The sequence below is a fragment of the Balaenoptera ricei genome, chromosome 7, assembly GCF_028023285.1.
Source record: "Balaenoptera ricei isolate mBalRic1 chromosome 7, mBalRic1.hap2, whole genome shotgun sequence".
NCBI classification, from domain to species: domain Eukaryota; kingdom Metazoa; phylum Chordata; class Mammalia; order Artiodactyla; family Balaenopteridae; genus Balaenoptera; species Balaenoptera ricei.
The window spans coordinates 114,765,602-114,777,915 of NC_082645.1; the positions used below are offsets into that span (position 1 = coordinate 114,765,602).

General features: G+C 38.3%; 1 protein-coding gene across 4 annotated transcripts in view; it reads left to right on the forward strand.

Moving 5' to 3' along the window:
• Nucleotides 1–12,314, forward strand: part of GIGYF2 (GRB10 interacting GYF protein 2) — a 126,098-nt gene that overhangs the window by 72,337 nt on the left and 41,447 nt on the right. For all 4 annotated transcript variants that reach the window (XM_059928955.1, XM_059928954.1, XM_059928953.1 and 1 more), the window contains 6 exons: nucleotides 226–443; nucleotides 536–698; nucleotides 790–978; nucleotides 3,981–4,177; nucleotides 5,155–5,314; nucleotides 11,458–11,624. In XM_059928955.1, coding sequence (XP_059784938.1) covers nucleotides 226–443; nucleotides 536–698; nucleotides 790–978; nucleotides 3,981–4,177; nucleotides 5,155–5,314; nucleotides 11,458–11,624 — 1,094 coding nt within the window. The remainder of the gene's footprint in view (nucleotides 1–225; nucleotides 444–535; nucleotides 699–789; nucleotides 979–3,980; nucleotides 4,178–5,154; nucleotides 5,315–11,457; nucleotides 11,625–12,314) is intronic.

Below are 12,314 nucleotides of genomic sequence, written 5' to 3' on the forward strand. Positions count from 1 at the left end.
TCAGTAGTTAATGAAGATAACTACTGTTGTCACTTAGTGATGGTGTATCGTATATAATACTGAGCCTTGAGCTTCGTTTCATTTGCCTAATTTTCTCTTTAGTAGATTGATCCATTTGAATTTGCTGTCAGTTGTAGTTTTCTCCTTTGTTTCCTAGCTGTGGTTTTCTTTCTCAAATACTGTCATAAAACTTTTCTAAGGTTTGTGTCCTCCTCTTCATCCCAGATGGCCCTCGTTCTGCAGGCTGGCGGGAACACATGGAACGACGGCGAAGGTTTGAGTTTGATTTTCGAGACCGGGATGATGAACGGGGTTACCGAAGGGTGCGCTCTGGCAGTGGAAGCATAGATGATGACAGGGATAGCTTGCCTGAATGGTGCCTAGAGGATGCTGAAGAAGAAATGGGCACATTTGACTCATCTGGAGCATTCCTGTCTCTAAAGGTAAGAAATTTGTTTTAAATATTATGACAGGTACTGACCTTCTTCCAAATCCAAATATGCTGTTAATCTTTGGCTTAATTTTCTTGCTACAGAAAGTACAGAAAGAGCCTATCCCAGAAGAGCAGGAGATGGACTTCCGGCCTGTAGAAGAAGGGGAGGAATGCTCTGACTCTGAAGGTAGCCATAATGAAGAAGCCAAAGAACCCGATAAGACAAATAAGAAGGAAGGAGAAAAGACAGACAGAGTAGGAGTTGGTAAGGCTCATTTTTGTCCTTTACTTTTTAAAAAAAAAAATCAAACTAAAAGTTTCCTAAGTTGTTAATTTAAGATTACGTCATGTTACAGAAGCTAGTGAGGAAACCCCCCAAACCTCCACCTCATCTGCTAGACCAGGCACTCCTTCAGACCTTCAGCCTCAGGAGGCACCACAGTTTGAGAGGAAGGAGGAACCCAAAACTGAGCAAATGGAAAAAGCTGAAGAAGAGAGTCGGACAGAAAATAGTCTATCAGCCAAAGTACCCAGCAGGGGGGACGGTATGTATTTATGAGAGGCAACAAGCCAAACTTGGACTTTGCTGGGGCCAGGGATCACCGATAAGAGAGGCTTCTGTTTATGCCTCTTTGAACTGCTTCTAGTGGTAAATTATTGGAATAGATTATTTTACCAGTAAACCTTCTCAAACACTGCTTCCCCTGTGTATCTATCTCAGAATTCATCAAAACAGAATTAGAAGCAGCAAAGTAGTATCATTTCCTAGGATGCTATGATATAGCCACCCTGGTAGCAGTCAAGCAAACTGAGTTTGGGATCCTCTGTGGTAGTTTGATTCCCATATCAGATTCCTTTTATGTAATGGCTATATGTGCATCCAGGTGACACACCAGAATGCCGTTGTTTCAAAAGAGGCCAAGATGAGTCTGTGCAAGTCCTCCACCTTTGCTGGAGAAGAAGCTTAAAGTGTATCTCCGTCTCCAGTGTCATTATATTGATTTTAAGTTGCTCATATACCTTAGTAGGTAATATTAATGTTCATTCCCATGTTTCTTCTTGGACATAAAATGACCGTATAATACCTGATATTGAAAGGTGAATTGATTTGTTCATCATAAAAATTCACACCCTTTAACATGGCCTAAGAGACCTTGCATGACCTGGCATCTGCCTCCCTCCGTGCAGTTTCAGCACCAACTCTCTCTACTTTGTACTCTATTCACCAGCTTCACAGCCTGTTAGGTCCTGAAATGTGCCTTGTTCTCTTGCCTTTGTGCCTTAGCATATGCTGTTCTCTGTGCCTGAAACTCTGCCACCCCAAGTTCCCAAGCTAGGTTAGGTGTCTTCTCTTTCTTCTTAAACAACCAGCACTGCTTCTAACATAGCAATACAATATTATAAAGATCTGTTTATTCTCTTTTTTGCCCAATAAATACTATTTTGATAGCTTGAACCAAGGATTTTTTGTTTTTCAGTTTTTTATGTCTATCATAAAGCTGAATGAATGAATTCAGCAAGTATTTGAATCTCTACTATATATACAAGGCACCATGGGACTTGTACGTTTTGAGACCTCTTTCATTTTTCAGTTATGATGTGCCCCCCCAAATTACTTGTGGTTCATACTCTTAAATGTACATGCCTGGGGCCTTACTCCAGGAGATTTTAGGGTGGGGTCTTGACATGTATATTTTGGGAAAGCTGCATAGGTGGCATTAAAGATTGAAATTCTGGATGTATAGTCTCTAGGGGAAATAAATCATGTGTATGTCAATGACCTAGGACAAAAAGTAATGACAGGAATTCATGATTGGCAGACTCCGGAAATGCTTCAGGAAGCAAGTGTCTTTGAGCGTGTCTTGGAATAATAAGTAGAATTTGGAGGTAGGTGTAGCTGGATGAATTACGAGCGGGCATTCCAGTACTAGGTAGCAGTGAAAGCTACAGTGAGGAAGTAGGACTGATCCAGGTATGGGCAGGAAATCAGCTCCTGTTTTTATTTACATGAAGTATGAGGTGTGAAAAGGAGTCTGGTGGGAAACACGGTTGGAACATATATTTGACAGCTCTCTGTGTAGGGTAGGTTGTGATGACAGATGGGCTGCTCTGTGACCTGTTGGTGTCCTGAGCAGTCACTGTGTTGTAGGCAGTGCACTTGTAAAGGGAGGTAGTGGCAGATGAGATTTCAAAGTAGAAATTGGCAGGACATAGTTACTGTTGTATATCAGGGCAAGGAAGAGGGAAGAGTCAAAGATGAGTGAGGTGCCTGAGAGGATTGTGGTGTCCTTAACAGAAAAAGAGTGGAAGTTGAGGAGCACATTTGGGAGGGGAGAGAACAAGTTCAGTTATGAACATTGAGTCTGAGGTGTTGATGAGAAATTAGAGATGCAGTGGCCAGAGAGCAGTTGTGAGTGAGGGGACTGTAGCTCAATGGGAAGAGTTTAGGGCCACAGAGAGAATGAAAATTTAAAAGATTACACTTGTTAGGGGTGAGACGAATTGGGAGAATAGAACATGGATAATTCCTATTTTTAGAGGGTAGATAGAGAAGCCAGAGAAAAATCTTCAGAGGCAAGAATAGAGTGCAGGAAAATGAAGGAAGGAGAATGTTCCAGTTTAGAATTGGGAAGATAAGGTCAGACTAAGGTTAGGTGATGGGGACTAGGAAAAGCTATTGGATTTGGGGACTTTGGGTCACTGCTTATCTTTGGGAGAGAAGCTTTTCTGGGGGCTTGGGAGTGTAAGTCACATTGTAGCAGTGTGGGTGGTGGTGAAGTAGAGACAGGTTGTATAGACTGTCCTATTAAGAAGTTTGGCAAAGAAAGGATAGAGTGAGAGGAACAGGAATTTGGAGAAGCTATCTGTAATTGAACAAACAAGGTTTCAAAGGGGAAACTGCAACTGTATCTAATTACTTCCATCCCCCTATCCTTCTTTAAGAACCTGCACACTGAGAGGTTAGAAATAGGAACCAAGACACAACCTTTTTTGCAGTCTTTATTCTTATTGCAGAGAACCTCCTGCACTGTACAGGTAGACTCCGAGAGCTTTTTGTTATCCTACAAAATGTGTTGCATTGAATTATGTTAATAATAACTTGAAATAGGTACTTATTCAAAATAATTGCAGATATTTTTAATAAAGGTTTTTATGCTGAGATGTGGCATCTTCGCGGAGATTTGCAGTGCTGTTTAAACTGTCTTTACTATTCAGAGACATGATGTAAGGAAGGGATTGGACTGATTCTGTTTGTTTTCAGGAGGTAGACCTATAACTATTGGGTAGATGCTCTAGTGATACAGGTTGGCACTGTAAAAGGCCTTTCTGGATACTTTTTAATCTTATTTGTTGTCATCCTATGCAGGTACTTCTGTCATTCTAGGGAGAAATACTACACTTCTCCATAAGAAGTAGCAGCAGTGTTCATGACACAGTTCACATATCTGTTGAGCCCATTTAGTAAGCTGCCCAACTTGATAGTTATTCTTCGTAAGAGTCTCTATATTTTAAAGGATTTTTATCTGTCTACATTTTTTTCCTCTAGAAATGGTTCCTGGTGTCCAGCAGCCCCTGTCACAGATTCCTTCAGATACAGCCTCTCCTCTTCTCATCCTTCCACCTCCTGTTCCCAATCCTAGTCCTGCCCTCCGGCCAGTTGAAACGCCGGTCGTAGGTGCTCCTGGTATGGGCAGTGTTTCCGCAGAGCCAGATGATGAAGAGGGTCTCAAACATTTGGAGCAGGTACAAATCACGTAATGCTTTTTTCTCCCTCTCGAACTGCCGTAAAAATTGAAAAGCATTAAATGAATATTCAAAAGTGGAACTTTTGTGCACTAGGTTTTGTGTACTGAAAAAGTTGTTTTTATGTCTAGTATTTATTTTTATGAGTAATTTTCTTTCAAATCATTTCATGCTTTTAAGTTTCTGCTGTGTAGAGTCATTATATCAGGTTATTTTTTTGCTCTTTTGAGGTTGGCCTTAGCTGTTTGCTTTTCTTTTTTCTTTTTGGAAATTAATGGAATGCCAAAAATGGCGAATACAAGGCAGCTGTGGATAGGCACTGTGTCTTCTATATTTTGCCTAAAGTGTAACAGGGAAAATAGTTAAACTCTCAGGATATTACCATCGTATTCATGTCTCTAGAGTTCCCTAAGATTTTATATACTATTGTTTATATGTAAAGTAAATGATAATTTGCTTTCTACAAAAGAAATTCTCTTTTCTTCAGGGTGGAGTGGTTGGTGGCAGGAAATGTTGAAGAAAGGAAGAAAGGGGACAGTGTCTTAGTAAAACTTGTAAAAGATTTTATTTGTAATTGAACCTTTTGATCTGATAATGTTCATGTTTTTTATAGGTTTACCTTGTATAACTTAGGATTGTTTGTTTATTTGTTTAAATGGCACTCTTAAAGTGTGTTGATTAGAAGCTTGGGCTTTGATCCATACCAGCTTGTGTTTCAGTCTCATTTGGGTTTGCTTAATAATTTTGAGACCTTGAGCAAGACTTGACACCCTGTGAGCCTTAGTTTCCCCCTCTGTAAAATGGGGATAGTGCCTATTTCATGGCATGTTGGACGAATTAAATTGTTGCCTGCTGTGTTATTTGTACAATGCCTCTCACAGATCAAGTAGTCCAAAAAAGGCAGACAATTTTTATATGTACAAGTATTAATTTAGGATCATTTGTTTCCACAATTCATTTTTTAATTTTTCCCTTAGCAAGCTGAGAAGATGGTGGCTTATCTACAAGACAGTGCACTAGATGACGAGAGACTGGCATCAAAACTGCAAGAGCACAGAGCTAAGGGAGTCTCAATTCCATTGATGCATGAAGCAATGCAGAAGTGGTATTACAAAGATCCTCAGGGAGAAATTCAAGGTAGGTTGTTCCATTCTACTTTATGTACAGAAATATGCCATTAACTCCAGATTCTGTAGGATGGTAATTACTTAACGTTAATTTGCATACTAGTAGAACAAAAGTCAGTGCTACTGGCTTTCTTCATATATAGAAGGCTTGTTTATAGGTTCTCTCCATCGTACTTTACAGTTTCAGTGATGAGAGGGAGTCTAGTGAAAACAATTTGAATACAAGGCAGAATGTGATGACTAATATGATAGGGTTGTGAACAGTATGCTTAAGACGCCCTCATTTCTGGCATGCCAGGTGTTAACTAGGCAGTTGAGTTTCGTACGTTCACTGTATTTCAGTCTCCCTACCATAAAAAAAGATGGTAGCAGCCATCTTGGGAAACCTTGGTTGAATGTTTCACTGAAGTGGAGTTGATATCATAAATGATGAAGAACTATTTAAAATATCTGAAAAAAGAATACCATATTATAAACTAATTGCTTAAAATATGTGTATGGTGCATAAGTTAGATTAGAATGGGGAGAGAATGCTGTGAAGGACATTGGTTGATTTTTCGTTTTTGCTTATAACCTGAAATTGGTTGTTCACTGTGTTAGTGTCAGTTTCATGATAATGTTTTACCAAGTACAGCCTGTGACCTCTCTCTAACATCATTATTCCCTTTCTGTCCTTGGCCCCCCTACCCTGCTTTATTCTTCTTCATAGCATCTGTCACTACCTGGCACTGTATATATTTGTTCATGATCTCTTTACATGCCTGTAGAATCTGTTGTAATTAAAACATATACAGGTGTGTGTTTTAATTAAATTTACTTTGAGATAATTATAGCTTCACAAGCAGTTGTAAGGAATAATATAGAGATTCCATGTACCCTTTACCCAGTTTCCCCCAGTGGTAACCTCTGACAAAACTGTAGAACAATATCATATCCAGGATATTTTGTTTTTTGTTTCTTGTTTTTGTTTTTTTTAAATTTTATTTATTTTTGGCTGTGTTGGGTCCCCATTGCTGCATGCAGGCCCTCTCCAGTTGTGGCAAGCGGGGGCCACTCCTTGTTGCGGTGCGTGGGCCTCTTATTGCGGTGGCCTCTCTCGTTGTGGAGCAGGGGCTCCAGGCACGCGGGCCTCAGCAATTGTGGCATTTAGGCTCAGTAGTTGTGGCTCACGGGCTCCGTAGTTGTGGCTCGCGGGCTCTAGAGCGCAGGCTCAGCAGTTGTGGTGCACGGGCCCAGCTGCTCTGCGGTATGTGGGATCCTCCCGGACCAGGGCTTGAACCCGTGTCCCCTGCGTTGGCAGGTGGATTCCCAACCACTGCGCCACCAGGGAAGCCCCAGGATATTGACATATTGATACAGTCAAGATTCAGAACAGACTCTGAACAGTCTTTAAGAGAGCAAAAGTTTTAAATTTTGATGAAATACAATTGATCAGTTTTTTTCTTTTATGGATTGTGCTTTGGGTATTAAGAACTCTTTGCCGAGCTTCACATCCCAAAGGTTTTTTCCCAAAAAAATATATAGCTTTATGTTTTACACTTAAGTTGGTGTTCCATTTTGAGTTAATTTTTATATAAGGTATGGGACTTAGGTCAAGGTTTATTTTTTTTGCCTATGGATGTCCAGTTGTTCTGGGACCTTTTGTTGAAAAGTCTGTCTTTCCTCTCCTGAATTGTTTTTATACTTTTGTCAAAGTTTAGTTGAGCATATTTGTGTTGGTCGATTTCTGGGTTCTTCTTCTTTTCTTTGTGTTTTTTGTGGCCACACTGCACAGCTTATGGGATCTTAGTTCTCCGACCAGGGATTGCACCCATGCCCACTGCAGTGGAAGAGCAGAACCCTAACCACTGGACTGCCAGGAAATTCCCTGGGTTCTTTATTTGATCGTTGTGTCTGTCCCTCCAGCCAGTACTATGTAGTCTTGGTTACTGTAGCTATAGAGTAAGTCCTGAAATTGGGTAGACTGATTCCTCTTATCAAAAGAGCATTTAGTTTTTCTAGTTTGCTTTTCCATATAAGTTTTTGAATAATCCTGTCTATATTTACCAAAAATCTTGCTGAGATTTTAATAGGGATTATGTTAAACCTCTATATCATTTTTTTAAAAATTTATTTTATTTTTGGCTGTACTGGGTCTTTGTTGGTGCGTGCAGGCTTTTCTCTAGTTGTGGTGAGCGTGGGCTACTCTTTGTTGCAGTGTGCAGGCTTCTCATTGCGGTGGCTTCTTGTGTTGCGGAGCACGGGCTCTAGGCGCGCAGGCTCAGTAGTTGTGGCACACGGGCTTAGTTGCTCTGCGGCATGTGGGATCTTCCCGGACTAGGGCTCGAACCCGTGTCGCCTGCATTGGCAGGTGGATTCTTAACCACTGTGCCACCAGGGAAGCCCCCTCTATTTCATTTTGAAAAGAATTGACATCTTTACCATATTGAGTCTTCCCATCCGTGAACATAGTATGTCTCTCAGTTTATTTAGATCTTTGATTTCTTTCATCAGCACTGTGTGGTTTTCAACAAAGATTCTTTACATGTTTTGTTGAATGTATACCTAAGTATATGATTTTTTTGAGCAATTGTGTATTTTATATTTCAGTATCTGTTCACTGCTACTATATAGAATTGAATTTTAGATGTTTGTCTATTCTGTGACATTGCTGAGCTCACTTATTAGTTCTAGGAGTTGTTTCATTAGAGTCCATAGGCTTTTCTGTGTAGACATTATTATTGTCATCTGCAAATAGGGACAGTTTTCTTTTTTCATTTCCAATATGTATGCCTCTTATTTCCTTTTGTTGCCTTACTGTATGTACCAACACTGTTGAATAAGAGGGGTGAGAGCTGACATACTTGCTTTGTTTATCCTACTTTCCTATCTTAGGGGAAACTTTAATAATAATTAAGTGGTAATGTTAGCTGTTGAGTTTTTGTAGGTACTGTTTATCAAGTTAAGGAAGTAACCTTTATTTTGAGAGCTTTTATCATGATCGGATATTGGATTTTGTCAAATGCCTTTTCAGCATCTGTTTATATGATCATGTGATTTTTCTTTAACCAGTTAAATATGGTTGATTACATTGACTGGTTTTTGAATTTTGAACCAGATTTGCATCCTTGGAATAAGCTCCATTTGGTCATGCTGTGTAATTCTTTTTATATATTGCTGAATCTTACTCAGTAATATATTGTTAAGGATTTTTGTGTCTCTGTTCCTAAAGGATATTTTGTAGTTTTTTGGGGGTTTTTTTTTGGTATTCTCATTGTCTGGTTTTGGTATCAGGGTAATATTGGCTTCATAAAATGAACTGTCAATAATTTCCTCCCCTTCTATTTTATGGAAAAGATTGTTTAGAATTGGTGTTAATTCTTTGTGTGTGTGTGTGGTTTTTTTTTAATAGTTTTTACCTCTTACCTACCCCTATGTTGCCCCTCTCCCCTTCCCTCTTCCCACTGGTAACGACTAATTTGTCCTCTATGTCTGTGAGTCTGTTTCTTTGTGGTTATATTTACTAGTTTGTTATATTTTTTAGATTCCACATGTAAGCGATATCATACAGTATTTGTCTTTCTTTGATTTATTTCACCAGTCCATCCACGTTGTTGCAAATGGCAAAATGTCATTCTTTTTTTTATGGCTGAGTAGCATTCCATTATATATGTATATACCACATTGTCTTTATCCATTTATTCTAAGTGTTGATGGACACTTAGTTTGCTTCCATATCTTGGCGACTGTACATAATGCTTCTGTAAACATAAGGAAGCGTGTTTCAAATTAGTGTTTTTGTTTTTGTTTTGTTTTGTTTTTTGATGTATATACCCAGGAATGGAGTTGCTAGGTTACATGGTAGTTCTGTTTTTAGTTTTTTGAGAAACATCCATACATTTGCCACAGGGTGTTAATTCTTTAAATGTTTGGTAGAATTCTCCAGGTGGAGACTTCTTTTTTGGAATTTAAAAGTTACAAATTCAATATCCTTAATAGTTACAGGACTATTTAAATTGTCTATTACATAGTAATGAATGAATTGTGGTAGTTTGTGTTTTTTGATGAATTGGTCCATTTCATCTAAATTTATGTGTGTAGAGTATTCCCTTCTTTATTCCCTTATTATCTTTTTGATAAAAGTGTTCCCTTATTATCTTTTTAATGTCTGCAGTTTCTGTAGTGATAATCCCCAGTTTCATTCTTGATATTGGTAATTTGTTCATTTCTCTTTTTCTCTTTGTAAGTCATGCTAAAGATTTGTTAATTTTACTGATCCTTTCAAAGAATCAGCTTTTATTGATTTTTTCCACTGTTGTTTTTGTTTTTAATTTCATTGATTTCTGCTCTTATCTGTATTATTTCTTTCCTCCTGCATCTTAGGGTTTATTTTGCTGTTTTTCTAGATTCTTGAGGTGGGTGCTTATATTATTGATTTGAGACTTTTTTCTGATGTAAGCATTTAATACTATACATGACTCTCTCAGAGCTTATTTAACTGCATACCACAAATTTTGCTATATGTATTTTCATTGAGTGTATTTTAAAAAAAATTTATCTTTGAGACTTCTACTTTTACCTATGTAGTATTTAGAAGTGTGTAGTTTAGTTTCCAAGTGTTTAGAGATTTTCTAACTTTCTGTGTATGATTTCTGGTTTGATTTTGTTGTTGTCAAAGAACACACTGTATACGATTTCAGTTTTTAAAAATCTGTTGAGATTTATTCACGGTCCAGAATATAGTCTGTTTTGCTGTATGTTCTGTGGGTACTTGAAAAGAATGTGTATTTTGCTGTCTTTGGAGTGTTCTGTAAATGTCAATTAGATCTTACTGGTTGATGTGGTATTGAATTCTGTAGTCTTTCTGATTATCTATCTAGTTGTTCTATCAGTTATTGAACTCTTCAACTTTACTTGTGGATCTGTTCTGTGTCTCTTTTCAGCTATCAGATTTTGCTTCACATATTTCACAGTTTTGTTGTTTGGTGCATACATTTTGGTGGATTGACCCTTTATTATTATATAATGTCCCTCTCTGTCTCTGGTAATTTTCTTTGCTCTGAAGCCTACTTTATTAAATACTAATATAACCATTTCAGCTTTCTTTTGATTAATGTTTGTTTGATATATCTTTTTCTATCCTTTCATTTTATACCTGCCTATATTGTTATATTTTAAGTGACTTTCTTGTAGATAGCCTATAATTGGGTCATGTTTTCAATTGTATACATTGGGCCATGTTTCTTGTTGCTCGCTTCTTCAGCTCCAAATTTGGGAAGTGTGAGGTAAAATGAAAACCCAGGGAATTCACCACCAGCTGGTTCCTCAGGCTCCAAGGCCTCTAGTCAGTCTGCTGCCTTCTCTCTACCTTTAGGAGTCCTTTTGTTTGTTTGTTTTATATGTAATGTCCAGGGTTTTTAGTTGTATTTGGCAGGAGGAGCAGGGAGAAGTACATCTACTCCACCATCCCAGAGGTGGAAGTTCGAGGGCTTGGTTTTGTTTACTGCTGTATCTTCCTGCCTGGACCTATGTGACTGGTGTTCAGTAAATAGTTGCTGAATCAATGGTTATTGATAGTGAGTTTGTTAATTTTATGTATAAAATATTCGGTTATTTCTTATTGTAAAACATCTAGAGAATGTTAGTTTTTTTTTTCCCTTACCAAGGCCAGATTTAATCTTACCCTAGATAAATAAATTGTAATTTTTCTTAATTTAATTCATTATTGTTTATATTTTGCCTAACCTCCAGTAAACTCTAACAGAAAATGAAAATTAGAGAAGAGCATATTCAGCCCTGCATATTTATTTCTCTATGCCTAAGTGCTACAAAGTCTAACAAACACTAACTCTTTTTAGTGTTATGCTTTTCTGACAAATGAACTTTAGAGATTGAGTTGGAGACAATTATGCTCCTTAAAATAATTAAAACACTGCTGAGAAATTGGGATGTGTAGACATAGGCTTATTTCTAAATTGTTTCTGTAGTATTTTATTAGTTTGAGTCCTGTTCACCACTTTTTGTGATAAATTAAGATATTATACAAGATATTTGATAGGTGCCACCTGAAATAAATTGTTACCTCTGGGTGAGGATCAGACCCCGGAAATATATTTTTCCTCTTTAGCTTGAAAGGATTCTTATTGCTTTTCTGTTTAATTAATGCTATTGTAGGTCCCTTCAATAATCAGGAGATGGCGGAATGGTTTCAGGCGGGCTATTTCACTATGTCTTTGTTGGTGAAGAGAGCATGTGATGAAAGCTTCCAACCTCTTGGTGATATCATGAAAATGTGGGGAAGGGTTCCTTTCTCTCCTGGACCAGCTCCCCCTCCTCATATGGTAAGTACCTTACGCTTCACCCAGAACACATAGTGGACACAGAAGCACTTGCTTCTCTTTGTAAACGCAATCCAGATGTTACATCTAATGAAGAAGAAACTAGTTCCTTGAAAGTAATTAACTGAAATGGCAATGGGAAGTCTGAGTCAGAGACTACATACCTAGCTATAATGATCTTTTCAAAACTCAAATACTGTGCCCATCCTTTTCTCTCTCTCTCCCTCCCTCTCTCTCTCTCTCGCACACACACACACACACACACACACACACACTCTCTCTCTCTCTCTCTCTCCCGCCCCCCCCCCCCCCCCCCATCTCTTTCTTTCTCTCTCTCTCTCTCTCAAGAAACAGAACCCTGCAGTAGCTTTCCAGCAGGTGTTGAAAGAAGAACATCTTATCCTGGCCTCCCTACCAGGTCATGCATGTTCTGGCTCCTTACCTTTCTAAGTTCATTTCAGAGCTTTTACCTTTATCTGCTGTGCTTCGGCACAATTGACTTAGAGTTTCTTGTTGCCTCTAGTTAGAATGCACATTCTCCTCTCCATTTATTTGCCTCTTGCTTTCTGACTTCTGGAGTTCTTAAATTTGAGTTTTGCCTTAAAGCAAATGTTACTAAGATAAAATTCCATTGCTTCAGAATATTTTGAAGACTTTTTTATTTTTTTAACATTAGTTACTGATATTTTAACT